This window comes from Molossus molossus, unplaced genomic scaffold, assembly GCF_014108415.1.
Source record: "Molossus molossus isolate mMolMol1 unplaced genomic scaffold, mMolMol1.p scaffold_m16_p_2, whole genome shotgun sequence".
Taxonomy (NCBI): Eukaryota; Metazoa; Chordata; class Mammalia; order Chiroptera; family Molossidae; genus Molossus; species Molossus molossus.
Genome location: NW_023425355.1, coordinates 118,873,346 through 118,894,223, shown reverse-complemented (window position 1 = coordinate 118,894,223; position 20,878 = coordinate 118,873,346). Strand labels below are relative to the sequence as shown.

Here is a 20,878-nt window from a genome sequence, read left to right as displayed (position 1 = left end):
AAGCATTATTTTCATAAACTTCTAGATCTTGTTACCCCTCTCAGAGCTTCTCTAGTTTAGTCCCTTATTTTATAAGTAAGCATCCTGAAATCCAGAGAAAACAAGTTCCAAGTGTGATGTAGTGGTTTAAAATAAATGAAAATTATTCAAGTTGGAGAGCATAGGATAACCTTTAGTTTCTCATGCTTGGCCTGCAGGATATAATGAGTGCTTACTTATGCCATGGAGCTTGTTCTAAATGCCATTTTGTTATAGTTAAACTTTAACTTGACAACTTTGTGATTTGCTCTTCTTTCCAACCCTCTCTTATAAGTAGACACTAACCTCAGTTGCTTAAATAGGAAATAGAAGTGGCTTAAATTATTTTGTGCTAAAAAGCATTGTTTATTACAAAAATTGTCTAATATATGAATTAATATTTTAGTCTTATAAAGGTATCAATTTAAAAATGATCTCAACTCGAAAGCTGAGTCTTGCAAAATGTGGTATAATGACATAAACATGTACAAGGAACTGTAGAGATGATGTAACCCAGACTCCTCATTATATGTACAATAAAACCAACAGCTTGAGTTACTTATCCAATGACACTTACATAATTAGTAGCAGAATAAGATTCAAACCTGATTTATAAATTACCTTTTCATGTCTTATCCAATGAACCGTATTGGTTTAACTAATTGAAGTTGAAATCTTTCTTTACTTTTTCCAGTAAATTAGCCAAATAGTCCTCACTCTAATGAAAATACTATGGAAATATGATTCTCATTTGATAAAACTTCTTATTTTCTATAGAAGTCTACACATATAATAAAATAAAACTAAGTAATATAGTTAAATATTTATAGGCCATTAAAAGTTGTCAAGTGTTACTTAGATTTAAAAGTAAATATTTCACACTATGTTCTTCAAAATTACAAACATTTTAGATTGGCAGAATAATTTACAGATATATAGTGAAATATGTGAACGTTAAATGAAATTTTTAGTAGTGATGATTTTAAAATATTCATGATATATGTATACAGTGCTTAAGAGCATTCATATTTAAAAAGAAATTATGTGTGAATATTAATGTTAATATTTATTCTACATGTGATAAAGCTCTCGCTATTAAAATAACTTGGTAAATTTTTGTCAGGATATATTTAAGGGCAATACTATTTAAATCATGGCTGTGTTTAAAAACACATCATATTTAATCAGGTGTTTTAACCCTCTTTTTTAATCTTTAGAGGACAAAAGGAACTTTTGATCATCTTATGTGGTGCTTTATTAAAATAATGTTATTAATCATTATGACCAAAAAATAAGAGATGATACAAAAATATCTTTAATAACTGTGCATATTATTATCAATATTCGTTGTTTTAATTTTTCCAATGATAAAAAAAAAAACAAAAAACAGAGGAAAACAGATTTAAGGGCAATTACTTGAACACATTGAGCTAAAATGTTTTGCTTTTACATTTTAAACAGAGATACAACTATAAAGGTCATGATTCCCCGAGCAAGGCGTCTTGGTGGTGATGAAGAGATTTACCCTCTTTCTGTGAATTTTCCAAAAGGCTCATTCATCAGAGCCTCTCTCAGTGGAACTAACAATGATCTCTTTTGCCATGTCAGCTTCAAATCATCTAAACCTGTGTCATTTTTCACCAGTATTTTTTTCTGTGATGATGAAGATAACAGGTAAGATATATATAATTTATTCATTTATTTTTGTTACAGATGTTCCCCCCCAGATACAATTACAACTGAGATCAGTTATCCCCATTTTATAGATGAGCAAATTAAGAGCCGCAGAAGATTAATTAACTTCACTAAAGTTAACAGAGCCGATTCAAACCCACGCAGCCTAGTTTCAGCATTGTTCTCTATGTCCACTGGTTACACATACATGCATATAAGTTCTTTGGTTTATCTCATTCCCCCACCCCCTGCCACCCTCCTCTGAGGTTTGTCAGTGTGAACTGTACTCCTTTTTATGTCTCTGGGTCTATTTTGTTCATCAGCAAGGGGTAGATAATAACAGGTAAGATACTTAATTGTAGATTCTTTTGTTTCTAACAGTGAAGAAGAAAAGGGTTATACTATTTTACACTATTGTAAAATGTTAAAGGAGAGACATCTAAAATAATGACTTTTGACATTAAGATATTTTAAAAGTTCCAAATGCAACGTTGCTCTCATGAGAAACATCATAATAGTGGTCACCAGTGTTATATCTGAAACTAGGCTGCGTGGGTTTGAATCGGCTCTGTTAACTTTAGTGAAGTTAATTAATCTTCTGCGGCTCTTAATTTGCTCATCTATAAAATGGGGATAACTGATCTCAGTTGTAATTGTGAGAAATTCATTGAGTTAATACTTATTGAGTAATTGGACAGGAATTGTCACAAAGAAATTGCTAAGTAAGTATTAAATGAAAATGAGAAAAATCAGCATAATGAGTTTCTAAAATATTATTGTTGTCATGTTGCTTTAACAGGCTCAGAGAAATTCAAATACAATTTGGTGAAACAATGTTTTTTTAATTTTTTACCTTTTAGGACCAGAAATACCACTTTTACATTATACATTGAGATGATTTGACTTACCAAGTGACAAAAGACTAATGCGTACAGCAATAAAGTTTATCAAAAATGTTTATAGTGAGAAGTAGCATTAGAGTGAATTGTACACTAAAGATTAGGTCATCATGTTTACTCTGTAATAATTTATTAACTTTTAGTGGGATTATTACTATATTAGATATAGTATATTAGTATACCATATAGTATATTATAGTCTATAGAGTATGATATACTACTATATTATATAACACATAGTATATTCATTCCTAGTCAAAGGATTGCTTTATGTGTTGGGAATTAGAAGGGAGAGAAACAGATGTTACTGTGATGTTGTATCTAAGGTGAAGTGTGACTGTATCCAGAACAGTGTATAGAGTTTTACTGAACTCCACCTTCCATGTCTTTCTTTTATTTGATAGATAAAATCTTCTAGGTTACATATCTTAGACTCCCATTTTTTTCTTTTGATGCTAACAGTCATCTTTTGTTAACATTAAAAAAAAAATTAATGGTGTTGCTTTAGCCTCCTATCAAGCACTGAACTCCGTGACTCTGTCCTGGGAAACATTGCATATTTTTGTACATTACTGACCTTGTTCATAAAAAGTTTAAATTTAGTTTGCTCTAGTCCTTCAATTTACACTTTTTCCAAAGCACTATGTAAGGTGTACCTTGGAGTGCAACAATACGAATCTGTGAATGTCTTAAAGTTAATGAAGGCTCAGACCACATTAACAGGGTGGGAAGGAAATAGTTTCACTAAATATTGTGTGAGCTAGATGGCTTCTGAGATGAGGGTATAACTGCCTTTCACAGGGCCATGAACAGACTACACTGTGCCAATGTCTTGAGGTCTGGTCAGCAAATAGGATGGTATGGAGACCAGAAAACTGTCTCTGGAAGGAGAAGGGTGCTGTATTTGAGGATTTTCCTATCTTGTCTCTTTGTCATTTTGTTTTCTTTTAGCCTTGAGATTTGTTTGCTCTTACCTGAATTTCTCACCCATAATACCTTCCTTTCCCTAAACTCCATTTCAACCCTCAGCAGGTTTAGGATAAAGTAGAGCTATTGGAACTAATTTAGAAACTTTGAAAATCATAGATGGGCTACTAAGAGCTTTTCTATGCACCAGATGAAAAAGCCAACAAATCATGGGCACTCTCTCTGGAACCTTAATACAGTACTGGCCAGTTCTTTTACTGCTGCCTTCTTAACTCCTTATCTAGTTTCCACAGTGTGTATAATCAGACCTTTTTTTTTTTTTTTTTTTCCAACTCCCCAAAGCTGTCTTTGCCTTTCTCAAGATACTCCACCTCTGATCTCATTGAGATAAGTGAGGTCTTTCAACAAGAAATTCCTCAAGTGCTTCCCTTTCACCTCAGACATTCTGTTTGGAATCAGTTGCACTCTTTCATTGTTGTATTTGTTGTAGATAATCCTTGTTTGCTCTGCTCAAGACTTAGGGTAAGCAACGATGAAATAGAAAAGGGCCTTTCCTTGATGGAGGTCTGTATAATAGGAAAGGTAGACGTTAACCAAGTATTTTATGTACTCTTTGGTGCCAAAAAAAGTAAATAGAAAATGTAACCCAAAAGGAGTTACTAATAATGTCCTGGGTGGTAGGGGAATCCGGGATGGCTGCATAGGCTTCTGAGTAAAATCTCAAAGGACAAATTACACTTTCCAATGTTTATCCTCAATTGAAGCCATTTTTTTGCATCCCATTTGTCCATATGGAAGTGCATGGGTTCAGTGAAGAATAAAACATTCTTTCATGCTTTGCTTTCTTTTTCTTATATAAGACTGTTTCATACTGCATCTCCCTTTGGGGCTGGCATGCTTTTAATTTTGATTCCTTCTTTAGACTTTGTCAGATTTGGATTGGCTGAACTGGCACAAGACTATAAATTATAGCCACTATTTACCTGTTAATATGTCTGCTGCCATTGATAATGGTCCCTTCCATATTCATGTGCCCTCAATTTGGAGGCTTTACACGCTGCTTGTAATTTTCCTCAATTCCCTCCAAATCTGAAGAGGGTTGGTGATATGGCAGAGTAGTACAAGTGGTAAAAAAAAATACACTAGGTCTGGAGGCTGAAATATTTGCAAGACATTTTTAGGGTTTTGGGTTTGATGGCTACTAGCAGGGCAGAACTGAGAGATGATGCTGAAAGGGCAGCAGTAACAGATGAAGACAGTCTTGCATGCTCTGCTTTCGTGTCCAGGAGTGAGACATAGGAGGAGAACCAGGACTGATTTTGGAAACCAAAGCTCCAATAAGTACAGGAAGCAGGAGGTCAACAGCTATTAATTAACATGGGTCAGGAGGTGAACAGCTATTAATTAACATGGGTCAGTAGATATCATGGAATGAGCACAGCAGGCTGGAAGGTGGATGTTTTTAGATCTTCATCTCTGTTTTACAGAAGAGGAATCTAAGGCCCACAGTGTGCTGCACCTTGTCCAATGTTAAGTGGAGGAGCCAAGATTTTGAACTGAATTTTTGTTTCCAAAGATTATGCACTTAGTCACTTTGCTTTAACATCACTTAGATTATTTAGAATCATTTGGAAATAATTACTGTAGGTATACCTTTTTGAGAGCAGCACTGTCATGTCATATACAAACATTCCAAAGAATAAGAAAAAGAGATGCTATATTTTCCTCTTCTCCTGCTCCTTTGCACGTCTGTCTGTCTTTCTCTCACACACACATACACACACACACACACATTAATGAAGAGTTCATGTTTGACATATAGTAATGCTAGTAATTAAAGTCTACCCAATAAAAACTGGAATGTTTTTTTTATTTTTATGAATATATTAATTTATTGAGGCAAAAACTCATAAATTATGTCTATGGTACAGCATAAATAAGTGAATGATTACAGTTTTACTAAAAAAAAACCCTGTGTTACAACTATCACCAGTCAACTCTACAGATGATGATTTTTACTTAAAAATAAATTGATTATATAGGGGTACTTATAAGATATAAGTATTTTGGATTTTTTAAATTAATAGCATTTTCAAAATGCTTCAAATCAATTAAGTCAGAATCCAATACCAAAACTGCTAAAGTGCTCTTTTGAAATTATACATTTCACATCAATAAAATTTCAAAGTGGAAAATGCATATTTCTTATAAACATTAAAATATTTTCTTTTCCTACAAAAAATTGAAGAAACGTGCTTATTATTGAAACAAAATATATCTTAATTTAGAAATCAATGATTTATGAGTAATTTTTGTGTCTGTTTATAAAATAGTTGAAATAATATTAAGAATGGTTTTTGAGGGAGTCAAGGAGTACAAATGTAAAATATAATTCCTCTCGTTGTTCTTTAGTAATGAACCTCTATTCTAGGTTAAATTATTATCTTATGTCTTCATCAATTCAGCTTTTTTCTTTCTGACTTTCCTTATTTTTACTTTTGGCATATGAGGTCACATTGTAGGGGCAGGAATTCAGTTGTCATGAGGGTGTGATTGCTTTGGCTAATCTCCAAATCATTTATATTGTGTTTCAGAGTTAATATTTGTTTTTATGGTTACAAATGTATATTATCTGGGAATTCACACAGAGATCAAATAGATTAGAGTTACCAGAATGTTGTAATCCCTATTTGGCATCCTGGTTTCCACACTAGGTTGAGGAGTAGGAAACATTATATCCTGAAGGAACTTGTAGTTAGGAGAATGAAGTCTTGCCACTGGCTCTTGCTTTCTGTTTACTGTTTGGCACTTTATGTAGACCTTGCGCAAAATGAAAGTTATGATGGCTTTGGGTGATAAATTTCACAGAAATCCTAACAATGCCAAAGACAGCTTAATATTTCCCTATGATTAACTCCAAACATGGGGTGTTTACTTTTGTAGACTAAAGAGTTGGTTTCAACTGTATGATTAAGGTAACCAGGAGGTTAGCTTGAGTTAGCTGTGCCTCTGTCAAAACTGCAAACGTGAATTGAGGATTCATAATTAGGAATGTGGCATGTCAAAACTCTGAGATCCTCCATACATTTTTTCAATCTCACTAATATCTAACATATATCTATTACACTCAAAGCTGGTTATATCTTACCTAGGTTTTTAGTACCCAAATTTAATTTGAATAACTTTACAGCAAATGAAAAAAAGTCAGCTGTTCTATGAGAGAGCTAACATGAGTAATTAAACATTAAAATTTAAACCAAATGAAAGAAATTCAAATGACATAGTTATCAAATAGACAAAGGGTACTAACTATTCAGATAGCAGCTGCTTTCTCCTTTAGGGCTGTGGTTCTCATGGCTGGATACTGAAATTACCTGGGGAATTTTATTTTTATTTATTTTTAAAAATTTTTATTAATTTGTTTTTGTTACAGATGTTTCTCATTTTTCCCCCATTGACACCCTCCGCCCTTAACCCTGTGCCATCCCCAGCTTTGTTGTCTATGATCATTGGTCATACATACATGCATGTAAGTTCTGTGGTTTATCTCTTCCCCCGCAAACCCCCCTCTTATGAGGCTTGTCAGCCTGTACTTCACCTCCATGTCTCTGGGTTAATTTTTTTCAGCAGTTTGTTTAGTTCATTATATTCCACAAATAAGTGAGATCATGTGATATTTGTCTTTCTCTGCTGGCTTGTTTTGCTTAGCATAATACTCTCCGGGTCCCTCCATGTCGTCTCAAAGGATAAGAGATCTTTCTTTCTTACAGCTACATAGTATTCCATTGTGTACATGTACCACAGCTTTTAAATCCACTCATCTACTGATGGACATTTGGGCTGTTTCCAGATCCTAGCTATTATAAATAGCGCTGCTATGAACATAGGGGTACATGTATTCTTTCTGATTGGTGTATCAGGTTTCTTAGGGAATATTCCTAGAAGTAGGATCACTGGGTCAAATGGCAGTTCAATTTTTAACTTTTTGAGGTAATACCATAGAGTTTTTCACAATGGCTGTACCAGTCTGCATTTACCTGGGGAATTAAAAAAAAAAATACACATGCCTCAGTCCAATCCATAGACTAAGATATAATTTGTCTGTAGGTTGACCTAGGCATCACAAGTTTAAAATACTCCTTGTTTGATTCAAATGGGAATTCAGAGTTGAGAACCCTGGTTGTAGGACAGTGGTTCTCAAATGTTCCCCTGCATAGGACTCACCTGGAGGGCTGGTTACAACAGATTCCAAGCCTTACCTCCAGAGTTCCTGGTATAGTAAGTCTTGGGTAGGATCTGCACATTTGCAAGACTAACAAGTGCTCATTTGATGCTGAGCTTGCTAGTCTGGGCACCGACTTTTAGCTTGTTTGAAAGGCAGAATTTTCAGTCCCAGTCTAGATCTAAGGAAACAGCAGCATCTGTATTTTAAAACTATCCCCAGATGATTCAGGTGCACAGTAAAATTGATGAAACACTGGACCTAAAAAGACTGAATACAGGAAAATGCCATCAAAAGGGATTAGATTAAACAGTGGAACAATTTGGCAGGAAATAACATTACTACTAGAAAATGGGGTAGCTCTGAGAATTCTTGGATTGTATACCCAACATTCTTTTAGAGTACATTTGGTTTACTTTGCTAATACATTATCTAACTTAATCTGGTTAAGACTTCTACATTGTAAAGTATAATTCCAAATTTACAGCAGAGGAAATTGAAGTATACTGTTTTTATCTTTTGGACCCTCACTAGCTATAGAGTAAAATAATCTAAATTTGAGATCAAGTCCCATTATCTCTATCACACAACTTTGCTTCCCTTTAACTTTTCAAGTCCAAGGATTGTATTGCTATAACATGGTTAGTTTAGTAAGAAAACAATTGTTATTTTTTTACATTTTGATATGTTATGCAGTATATAATCCATTATGAATAGGAAGATGTTGACGTGTTAATGCAAGTTAAACCACACATTATGTTCTAAATGGGAGGCCAATTAGAAGCATACAGTAAGAATAGTACAGGGATATTTGGTAGATGAGGTTGAACTAAAATCAGGGCTTCTGATTAGCTGGCACACAGCAGTATATTCTTTCCAGTGGATAAAATCTTGAAATATTTCTCTGCTGGTTGGTAACTAGCTACTGTCCTCAGTACTAAGACCTGGTGCCCGACCTACCTTAAACACTCCTCTGGACCTTGGACCCACTCAAAACCTAGTAACTAAAGGGTTGATGCCTGTCATAGCCAGAGTTCTAAGGATCTTGTACTATTTTGTTTTGGGTGGATCTCAGCCTATATATAGTGATGCTATTGCCTAGGAACGCCTGGGGCACTCACCTGAGCTACACATTATGTGGTGGCCACCACAGACATTTTCCCTTTCAGAGCCACTGTTGTGGCTGGACTGGCCCTTGTGGGTTTTGTTATGATTGTAGGATGTACCTCTAAAACAACTATGGGGAACTTTGGAAAACAAGGTTTATTACTGGCAGTCCAGTAGGGTAAAAGGCAAGCCTGGGGCCACCTGGAGTCACCAGTAGAGAAACAGAGAAATGTGGGGGGCCTGGGGTTTTGTCTTTGTTGAGGTCAAGGGTGAGATGCCTATAGTTTCACATGTTCACTCTTTATTGGTGAATTTAAAACCTAAGAGTGAGCGTTTTTAGAGGTTTTGCTTTGCTGAACCAGAGTGGGTCCATGTGCCACTGTGTGGGGCCCCAAACCCTACGGGGGCAGAAGTTTTTTTTGTTCAGGACCTCACACTGTATCTCTTCACCTGGCTATGGGTTTGGCTCCTTTAATATCCTTTATAACAAACCAGTAATTGAGCAAATCTCACCTGGCTGTTGTGTAGTGAGTAGATGATGAGGGAGAGGGGAATCCATTTTATGAAGTTCCAGCATTTGTCACCTTAGAAGATATAATTGAAGAAATCATCAAGTCTGAGATTCTAGATGAAGCAGATTTATACACGGATAACTGGATGAAAAAGAGAGTAGCCCATCGTGAAAGAAAACAAGATTTTCCTGCCTTTAAGCACACAGACAGCAAGATGAACGTTAAAATATCACCATAGCTTCTTTTGGCCATGTGCCGTTTCCTAGCAACAGAAGTAGAAACATTTAGCTCACCCCAGATGTCAGGGAAGATCCTTCTTAGGCTGCTAAAGCACCTCAATGTCATGCAGGAACTGAAGTATGATGAGAAGAATAAGAAGGCCCCAGAATACTACCTCTACCACCGAAACAAACCTGTAGACTACTTTGTTCTCATGTTGCAGGGGAAAGTAGAGGTAGACGCTGGGAAAGAAGGTATGAAGTTTGAAGCCAATGCTTTTTCATACTATGGTGTAATGGCCCTTACAGCTTCTCCAGGTCAAAACAGATTACTTCCTCGCCTGTGTGGCTTGAATCACTCAGACTCTCTCAGTCGAAGTGACCAGATTGATGCAATCAGACCGACGTTGGGCAGCAGCAATGATAGCTCAATTCTTCATTCCTTCACGTCTACATTCCTGACTACTCAGTGCACGCCCTATAGGACCTCCAGTTTGTTAACACAGCAATACGAAAATGCCTTGATGCATCCTGAAGGGACAAAACTCCTTAGTCTTCAGAGAATGAACACACTAAAACTGAATCGACTCTTACAGAGCTGCATGATGGGGTGCCAGACGAGATGGCCAACTTGCTCACAGAACAGAACTGTGTGACACACACCAAAGCCAATTACAGCCTACACAACGAAGGCACCATCTAGGGTGCCCTGAGGCCCTTACCCCCCCACTTCCAAGGCCCTGGGCCAGGCCTCCTGGCCTTGCCTCTGTTTGACAGTGAATCCCATGAGTGTGAGCTTGTGTGCAATGCTGCATCCTGCAACATCCTGAGACCAAAGACTTTGTCCCCTTCCTAGAAGCAACAAGGAAGGTTGGTGAGGGAAGGAATGGAAAGTAGAGCTGGAAATTTACGGGTAGGTATGGGGTTCCAGATTTTGGAAATGAACTCCTTCTGCCCAAATAGAATCATGTTTATTTTTTTAGCTATTCCTTTTATTATTCACTGTCCCTTCTTGATTTGCATGAAATTGAAAGCTGTTCAGATTTTTTTTCAAGAGATCATGTTTTTAAAAAGTGTCTTTTGCAGAGTTTTAAGTTGTTCTGCCTGAACTCTGCTGTGACCCCATGATATAACACTAATAGGATGGACTTGCCCCTCCAGGGGCCCTCCCAGTGAGGGGAGCCTTCCTCTGTGCTCCAGGGGGTGTCGCTGTGGAATGAAGAATGATTGAAGGAAACGACCTTGTTGCAGACCTGCCAAGTCTGTCACATTGCAGAGCCTGCATGGGACCTGCAGTCACCTCTCTGAGATCACTATTGTTTTAAGTTAATGTTTAACTGTGTCCCTTTCCCTCAGAAAGGTTTAGCATTTGCTTGGAATGTGATTTTGCTCCCACTGTTAAGGAATTTTTATTACCAAAACGAATGTTAATGATTTTTAAACTCATGATTTTGTCATTGGCAAAAAGCAAGGTGACTTCATCCCAACATTCCCACATTCCGACAGTTTGGGGTTTCCCATGCAGCCAAGCTTCCCCCTACCCCAGCTTACAGAGCGCTGTTACCCACCCCCGTCCCTGCTCTATTAATCGGAGATACTGCTACACAGATGCCAAATGGAAATCTTCCATGGGGCTTTTGAGTAAACACGTGGTGTGGAGTTCAAGCTCCTCCCCGTCCACTGGGCTGTGTCAATGTCAGAAAAGGAGTTGGACCTTCCAGCTGTGCTCTGTGCTGCGCACCGAGAAGGCATTTCTAAGCCCAGCTGGTTAAAGGAGGGAACTCTGGAGACTGCCAGCCCCTGTCCCTCTGTCTAGGGAGCCAATTGTCCCTCTTCCCCTCTGTCCCTAGACCTGTGGGGCCTGGTTGTGGCTATGTCCCTGCCCGAGGACCTCTGGGCCTCTCGCCTGAGACCTGGCACATGCCAGAGAGGTAGCCTGTGCAGCCAGGGTCAGCTTGGCCCTGAACAGGGATTCAGAAACCAAATGTGTGTTGTGGCCATTTTGTGTGTGTCTCTGTCTTATTTTAATACCAAATTCATCACGTGTAGTGAAATTAATGTCAGGAGGTATTACTTGAGAGACTGAATTCTTAACTATCTTATCTGTGTTTTAAGTGTTAGCCCAAGTTTTGTAAGTACATATCAATAATAACCTGGAATGTAAATGGATTAAATGCTCCAATCAAAAGACACAGAATAACTGAATGGATAAGAAAGCGTGACTCATCTATATGTTGTTTACAAGAGACCCACAAGAAAAGACTTACATAGGTTGAAAGTGAAGGGATGGAAAAAAATAATTTCCATGCAAATGGAAAGGAAAAAAAAAGCTGTGGTAGCAATACTCATATCTGATAAAAATAGACTTCAAAATGAAGGCCATAACTAGAGACAAAGAAAGCCATTACATAATATTGAAAGGGTCTATGGAACAACAAGAGGATATAACTTTGGTAAACATATATGCACCCAATATAGGAGCACCAAAATACACTAAAAAACTTCTGGAGGACTTCAAAGGACAAATCGACAGCAATACAATCATAGCAGGGGACTTCAACACCCCGCTGACATCACTAGATAGATCCTCTAAACAAAAAATAACAAGGAAACAGAGAAATCATCAACAAAACAAAAAGGCAACCAAGAAAATGGGAGGTACTATTTGCAAACAACAGCTCCAACAAGAGTTACTATACAAAATATATAAAGAACTCATACAACTCAGCACCAAACAAAAATCCAGTTAAAAAATGGGCAGAAGACCTGAATAGACACATCTCCAAACAGGACATACAAATAGCCAGGGAAGCCCTGGCCAGTTTGGATCAGTGGTTAGAGCGTCGGCTGTGGTCCAAGGAGTCTTGGGTTTGATTCCGGCCAAGGGCACATATCTCGGTTGCAGTTTGGTTCCTGGCCCTGCTTGGGGTTGTGCGGAGGCAACCAGTCGATCTCTCTCTCTCTCTCTCTCTCTCTCTCTCTCTCTCTTTCTCTCACTCTATCTGAAGATAAATGGGAAAAAACATATTCTCAGGTGAGGATTAAAAAAAAAGACAAAATGATCAGGAGACATATGAAAAAATGCTCAACATCTCTAATCATCAGAAAGATGGAAATTAAAACAACTATGAGATATCACCCCACACCTACCAGAATGGCAGCCATCAACAAAACTTCAAACAACAAAAGCTGATGAGGATGTGGAGAAAAGGGTACTTTAGCACATTGCTGGTGGGAATGCAGACAGGTGTAGCCACTGTGGAAAACAATATGGTGTTTCCTCAAAAAATTAAAAATGGAACTGCCATTGACCCAGTGATCTCACTTCTTGGAATATATCCTAAGAAGCCTGAAATACCAATCAGGAAGAATATATGCACCCCTATGTTCATAGCAGCACTATTTACAATTGCTAAGATCTGGATACAGCCCAAGTGTCCTTCAGTAGATGAGTGGATAAAAAAGCTGTGGTACATATACACAATGGAATACAATGCAGCTGTAAGAAAGAAAGGTCTCTTACCCTTTGAGCTGACGTGGAAGGACCTGGAGAGTATTATGCTAAGTGAAATAAGCCAGTCAGAGAAAGACAAGTACCACATGATCTCCCTTATTTGTGGAACAAAATGAACAAAATAAGCTGTTGACCAAAACAGATTTAGAATTGTGGAAGTAGGGAACAGACTGACAAAGGTCAGAGGAATGAATGGTGAGAGGGGTGGGAAGAGATAAACCAAAGAACTTATGTGCATATATGTACAACCAATTGATATGGACATTAGGTCGAGGAAGGCAGAAGGGGTGTGGGAGCGGGAAGGAAGGGGTCATTGAGGAAAAAAGGGGGACATCTGTAATATTTTCAACAATAAAGAAGAAAGAAAGATACAAAAAGCAAATTGGTAGTTACAGAATAGTCATGGGGATAAAAACAAACAAACAAACAAACAACAACAAAAAACAATAACAAGAAATAAACCCCAAGAGTGAGAGAATTAAAGCAAGGGATAGGAAAAACAAGTAGATTTATTATTTAAAAATGTATAGCTCTTAATTATATCACTTTTTTCTATATATGGTAGCATTTTATCAACCTTGTTATGCATTCAAAAACCTTTTTGATACATAATAAAACCTGTTATGCTTACTCTCATTAAAATAATAGGACAAATACTTAAATTGAAATATTATTGTTAAAAGCATTCAATACAATTAAAAGGAAATAAGGAAGAATGAAAAGTGATTCTAAATATTGTTTTATTCAGTGCATTATTTTGTATTTGTGTAGGGCACACCTAGCAAGTTGGGGGTCTGTTTCTAGTATTTTTAAAGTATTTTAAAATTTGCTTCTTCCAGACACCTTACTGTTTTTGAAAGGATAGGAACCTGCATTTCATAAGGGAAATTAACAGACCATTTATCAGACCCAGGGTCCGACCCTGTGGAGCGCTAATGTATTCAGGTTGGCAACACGACCTTAGTAACTTTGGTGTAAATTAACATCTGCTCTTTACATGTCTTCCTGGGATATTTGAAAATAAGTATGTAAACCAAGTCAAGAACCTGTAAGAGACACTGCCATATAGCTATAAGCAGCTTTTGTAGTATTCAAAGCTCCCCTTATGGATTAAGACTCCATTCTTAGCACAAACCTGCTGCCAAAGAGCCACCTAGAATTTTAGCATTGTGGCCACTGAAAGTCAGGCAGTGGGAAATCTCAAGAGTATTTCAGTAATCATCTAATAAATCATAACTGAAGGAAGTGTGGGAATATTGCCTGAAAGCATCTGTTGTGTTTTGGGGATCTGGGTGATACATAACACTATGTAGTTTTTCACCTTTCTTGGTATTGTATGTGTAGGCACTATAGGCAGTGCGCTGGAAATAGAATTCTTAAGGGGACATGCTTTGTTCTGACATAAAAACCTGTTCTCTATTCCTTGATCTAGCCCCATAGAAGGCTGTTTTGTAATGGTACCTTCATTCTATGGAGAACATTATTTTCATGGTGAATGTGTCAAACCAAGTCAAGGGTTGTAGCACAACCTCTAAAGTAGAATGTTTCTTTATATTGAACCAAAACATAGGATACCAGTATATTATAATAAACTATAGATAGAATAATATGCATAATTATGATTTGTTCATCATTCACTTGTAGCAAAATAGGGGTGTTCAAAACTTGTAAAGAAACAGCAAAAGCCCAGGAACAGAATTTCGAGATAATATTTATCATGTCTTCTTAGATTATTAAAATCATAGTGCTTTTAACACCAGGTTGCAGAAAGAAGAGTTAACCATCGATGATGTGGTTTTTCTCTTTTCCTCCTTTTTCTTCTCTTTACCCCCAATCTCTCTGGAGCCAGTGACGGTTGGAGAGCCTCTGCCCTGCTTAGAGAGTTCATTTTAGAGGACGTTCCAGTGTCTTGCCCTTTGTCTCTCCCTGAGTGTTGGTGAGCACCTGCTTGATTGCTGGTCCTCATACAGCTCCTCAAAGCTGCATGCCCATGCAGTCAGCTGCCATGATTCCTTTCTGGAAACCCTATTTTAAACTGTGTTAACAACTATAGTATTTTCTCATATGTACAAAGGATTAAAAATCAAATACATTGATAGATATTAAGCAACATTAGTGATTTTAAATTGTGAAAAGAGCCCCTAAAGATAGATTTTGAGATTTAAAAAATAGTTCACATCAATTACAGAAATATTTCCAGGTTGTTGAGCAGACTAAAAATGAAATGTTTTGTGTAAAAAGATTTGATATATGTTTAAAATATTGTGCAATGGGCATATATTTCTAGACTTGATGACTACCTATCGATCTCTGATGTGTCTAAAGAAGAATTCACTGCCTTTACCTTACTTTGCTGTGATACAAATCAATGAACTACAGGCACATGTGAAACATACTCCTGTGGATTTATACACATTTAGAACAAACCTAAATTTTTTTTAGGTTCGCTAACTTGGTTAATAGCCACATATTTGCCAGAATTATTAATGTTCATAAATAACAATCTTGATGGGCTGCAGATAACATATATTGTGGGTTATTCCAATGTCCAAAAGAGCAGCTATTACTTTACTACTTTTCCCTCACTCAAGAAAGAATATTGAAAAACAAATAGGTGAGAATCCCAGTATCATCAGGAATGTTTTCAGTCTGTTTTCATCTATTAAAAATAAATCAAACTCTGTAACTTTATTGCAGATTAACAAAATGACATTCAGTGTCCTCACTTGTGATAGATTCTTGTCTGGCCCCATCATGGGTGCCCTTGATTATTATAAACATACATTGCAGCACTAGATTAAATTCCATTGATTGACCTACCTAACATAAAAGTGCTAGCTATAATAAGCATTCAGTATTTAAATAAACACCAATTAACCCTTTGAGTGTAAATAAAGTTACATGTGAATTATTTTGCTAGCAATTATTGAATTGGGAAACATTGCAAATAGGTGTGGATAAGCTGCTTGGAAAGCTTGTTCAAGGATGTTTGTTTTGTGTAATACACAAAAAAGCAAATATAGTTATCCAAGTCATTCTGTTATTTGCAAGTCTGTATTTAAATGCCTTGTGGATAGCAATAAGCACTTGCTTTTGATGGTGATGGTGGGTTTTTTAATGAAAAGTGCTTTTGAAGGGCTGACTCAGATATTGTCTTCCCTTCCTGTTTCTCACGTTATTCAGCCCCGTAAATAGAAATCTAGATCATTAATCCAAAGTAGTGTTAGCTGTAAGCTCTTCTTTAACTCTTCATGGCCACTGCCAGTTCTTCCAACATGCAATTTTATAATTTTCTAGCTGTCTTGTGGAGAGAGGTTTGGACAGAAAAGCATTTTAAGGCTAGATACAAGCTTCCAACACCATACCCTGCAACCCTGCCTTTTCTTGCTCTGCTCAACTCTCTGTGAATTCAAATCTTGTTCAGTAGTGCTGCCTTTAGAATGTAAGATCTATATATAAATAGTACAGCTAGGGAGGAGAACCTTAGTTAAGATGAGAAAGATATAAATGATATCATAATATTTCTCATGCTGTTTGACATATTGTTGACAGGCCATCACTGTACTTCATACACTATTAGAAAATGATAAAGTACTGTAATTACTAGGCCATTTATCACATAGATTTAACATGAAGCTTCAAAGTTTCATCCCTAAAGTGATTTGGGATGACAAGCATAAGAGTCTCTTAATCTTCACAACTGATGGTGAAAGAATTAGAGTTGTTTAATTAGAGTATTAATGATTCACCAGCTAATGACCAGAGAGATGAATGATGAGACTTTCCACACCTTATTTAATGAATTATATGTGGTCACCATGCTATTCATTATCAAAATTATGGTTTGTAAAAATATAATTTGCATTGTATTAGTTATTCTATGCTGTAGACATAAACATTCTTACTTGACTTTTCTTTTTTAATTTAGATATTTTTTGTTGGTTTTACCTTCTCGAGCATGTAGTAGCTTCATATCTAGAATCCAGTAGTGTGGAGAATGATCAAATAGGACTAAGGTAGTAATGGCTGTTTGAATGTGGAGAAAGGTATATGGTGTGTGGTTTGTGTGTTTGCATATGTGTGTGTACATGGCTAATTCAAGACTAAAATTATCCTGATATACTATTGTAATGCAGGACTGAAACCAGTAAGGTAAAATGACAGTGATCTAACTATTAAATATAGTACTTCTATGAAAAATCAGTTGTACAAGGACAGAGTTGCACATAAGTTAGGCCCTATGTACCCTAAGAGTACTTTGTGACTGGTAAAAATAATAAGGCACTTTCACAACGCTTTAATAAAATAGAATGCAGGTGTAGAAGGCAATAGTGCTGTCTGCTGGTTTAATAACATTTGCAGTATTGTATTCAGTTATCAGATACAGATAAAGGAGGACATACACAAAACAAAAGCCCATCTAAAGGAGACAGTTTGTGAAATATTTGGAGACCTTGAAGATGAAAGATTCCTTGACTGTTCTAAATGTTAGGAATCCAAAGAAGACAAACCTTAGAGAAGATACACTGTGTTTAAATATTTGAAGGAATAATGCCCGGCTGGTGTGGCTGAGTGGTTGAGCATTGACCTGTGCACCAAGAAGTTTCCAGTTGAATTCCCAGTCAGGGCACATGCCCAGGTTGTGGGCCCGATCCCCAGTGGGGAGCATGCAGGAGGTGGCCAATCGATGTTCTCTCTCATCAATGTTTCTCTCTCTCTCCCTCTCCGTTCCTTTCTCTCTGAAATCAATAAAGAAAAAAAATAAATATTTGAAGGAATGTAATGGAGATTAGATTGTAGATTTGGTTCTGTGTTGCTCTGAAACAGAATGTCTCAAGCTATAGCTCTCCAGATAGAAAATGGGTCATCTATGCGTCATGAGTGTCACCCTCGTAATGTCTCCTTCCTAGTGTTAACTGAAGTTACATACCATTTGTCAGGGATGCTATAGAAGAAGGTTCACAAATGAACTCTTAGGCTCCTTCAACTCTAAAATTTATTGAATCCAGTTATGAACCTGAATAATTACAAGCTGTGTTTTAGAGCACTCTTGACAGTGAAACTTACCAGCTCTGTTAGAAGCTTTTAAAAGTGAATATTCTTGCCTGGCCCGTGTGGCTCAATGGTTGAACATCAACCCATGCACCAAGAGGTCGCTGTTTCAATTCCTGGTCAGGGCACATGCCCAGGTTGTGGGCCTGAGCCCCAGTGGGGGGCATGCAGGAGGCGGCCAATCGATGTTCTCTCTCATCGATGTTTATATCTCTCTTTTCCTGTCACTCCCTCTCTGTCTAAAATCAATAAATAATTTTTTTTTTAAAAAGTGAATATTCTTTGTTCATGAGTCTCTCTTTTCTTTCTTTGATTAATCCCTTCATTCTTCTCTCCTACCATCCAACCCCCTTCCCTCTTAAAGCTGTCAGTCTGTTCTCTATATCCATGACTCATGGATATGACAACAATATGGTGATTTCCAGAAGGAAGGAGGAAAGGGGGAAGTAGAAGAGGGTAAAGGGACAAAAAATGGTGATAATATTACTTTGGGATGGTAAATACACAATAGAATATACAGATGATATACTATAAAATTGTACACCTGAAACCTGTATAATTTTATTAACCAATGTCACCCTCATAAATTCAATAAAAAAGTAAATATTCTTAAATAATTAAAATAGATACAGTAGATGGTTAAGAAAAACAAAGTGGTAAAAAGAAAAATGACTGATTTATGTCTTGACCTTTAAAGGCATCCAGGATACTTAAAATATATTTTATTGTATTTACTGCATCTGAAAATTTTATTTTACTGAAATGAAATATTTTCACTTTAGGTTTTCAATTCCAGTTATTGCAACAGCAGAAAACTGCATTCTTACTATTTATCCATATTTGGCAGTTCCTCTTGATGACAAAGACATTATTGTAAGGAATGGTAAGTTGCATATGACTGTTTTCTCTCTATCACTGTATATGTTCTTGTTATTCAAGACTGACACCTAGAAGTAAAGTGGCTTTAAAAATTAACAGATGTTGCCCTGGCCAGTGTGGCTTAGTTGGTTGAGCTTCGTCCTGTGCACTAAAAGGTTTGCAGGTTTGATTTCTGGTCAGGGCACATGCTCAGGTTTCAGGCTCGATCCCCGGTGGGGGTGTCCAGGAGGCAGCCAGTCAATGTTGTGCTCTCACATTGATGTTTTTCACTCTTTCTCCCTTCCTCTTTCTCTAAAAAGAAATAAAAATATCTTTTAAAAATGAACAAATGTTGTCCTGATCGGTGTGGCTCAGTTGGTTGAGCATCATCCCTTGCACTGAAAGGTCTCTGGTTTGATTCCCAGTCAGGGCCCATGCCTGGGTTGTGGGTTCAGTCCCTGGTCAGGGTGCATACAGGAGGCAACTAATAGATGTTTCTCTCTCACATGAATGTTTCTCTGTCTCTTTCTCCCTCTCCTTTTGTCTCTCTCTAAAAAAATTAATAAAAACATATTTAAGAAAAATAAAATAGCCCAGCAGGTGTGGCTCAGTGGTTGAGCATCAACCCATGCACCAAGAGGTCGCCAGTTCAGTTCCCTGTCAGGGCACATGCCCAGGTTGTGGGCCAAATCCCTAGTGGGGGACATGCAGGAGGCAGCGAGTCGATGTTCTTTCTCATTGATGTTTCTATCTCTCTCCTCTCCCTTTCTCTCTCTAAAATCAATAAAAGAAAAATATTTTAAAAATAAATTAATAAAATAAAAATTAGCTGCCCTGGCCGGTTTGGCTCAGCGGTTAGAGCGTCAGCCTGCGGTCCGGAGAGACCCGGGTTCGGTTCCCGCTAAGGGCGCATACCTTGGTTGCAGTTTGTCCCCGGCCCTGGTTGGGTCGTGTGGGTGGCAGCCACTCGATGTGTCGCTTTCATGTCGATGTTTCTCTCTTTCTCTCTCCCTCCCACTCTATCTGAACAAAATATCGAAAAAAAAAAATTAGCAGATGTTTATTAAACTCCTGCTATTACCAGCAGCTATGTTTAGTATTGCAAGTAGAATATGTCAGTGTCTCTTAACTCCAAAAGTTGACAATCTAATGAGGGGCACATAAATAAATTAATACAAAAAGAATTAAATTAACTCTATGTATATGTGAATGTATTGGACTTTGGGGGTAGTGCAGAGAGGTTAATGCAGATGTTGGGGGTCAGGGATGACTTTATAGAAGAGATGACATTTGTGTAGAGCTTGACAAATCATGATCTTGAACAGGATGATTGAATCAAAGGGTGATATAGCAAAAGCATGGGGTTGTGATAGGAGACACAAGGCAGGCTGTGTAGGGGCAGAGCTGCACCACTGCGCCCTTTTCTTCTGTTACAGAGGGAACCATCTGTGGTTTTTGAGTATCAGTAATTTCGAAAGGAGGCAATTGTTGGGATACAAGATGAATCAAACTGAGAAGGAAAGTGGTCAGTAGACTCACTGGGAGTTGCTTCAGGGGAAATGGTGAGAAAAGAACAATTAGAAGAGAAACTCCTGAGCAGGGAGAGATATAAAATACAAGGCACGGGAGAGGATGGTGGATGGAGTAAATCTCAGGGGAGGAAAAAGGATGGAGAATGAGAAAAATTCCCTCTGTATATAGATTGTCAAGGCCTGAAGTTTGAATGATGTGTTGGAGGTCTCTTCTGTTTATAACAAATTTTCTCATATTCTCCACTTGTTTATTCAAATGTTGACCTCTCCTATGAAACCTACTCAATCCTATTCTTCCTCAGTCGCAGGAGATGACCTTTTCTCTGACTTTATAGAGGAAATAGA

At 37.3% G+C, this 20,878-nt stretch overlaps 1 protein-coding gene across 1 annotated transcript in view; it reads left to right on the top strand.

Moving 5' to 3' along the window:
• The window catches only part of CFAP47 (cilia and flagella associated protein 47), a 442,571-nt gene that overhangs the window by 127,155 nt on the left and 294,538 nt on the right, over positions 1-20,878 (top strand). Inside the window, exons 26-27 of the mRNA XM_036270144.1 lie at positions 1,480-1,692; positions 18,926-19,026. Of these exons, the coding sequence (XP_036126037.1) occupies positions 1,480-1,692; positions 18,926-19,026 (314 nt within the window). The remainder of the gene's footprint in view (positions 1-1,479; positions 1,693-18,925; positions 19,027-20,878) is intronic.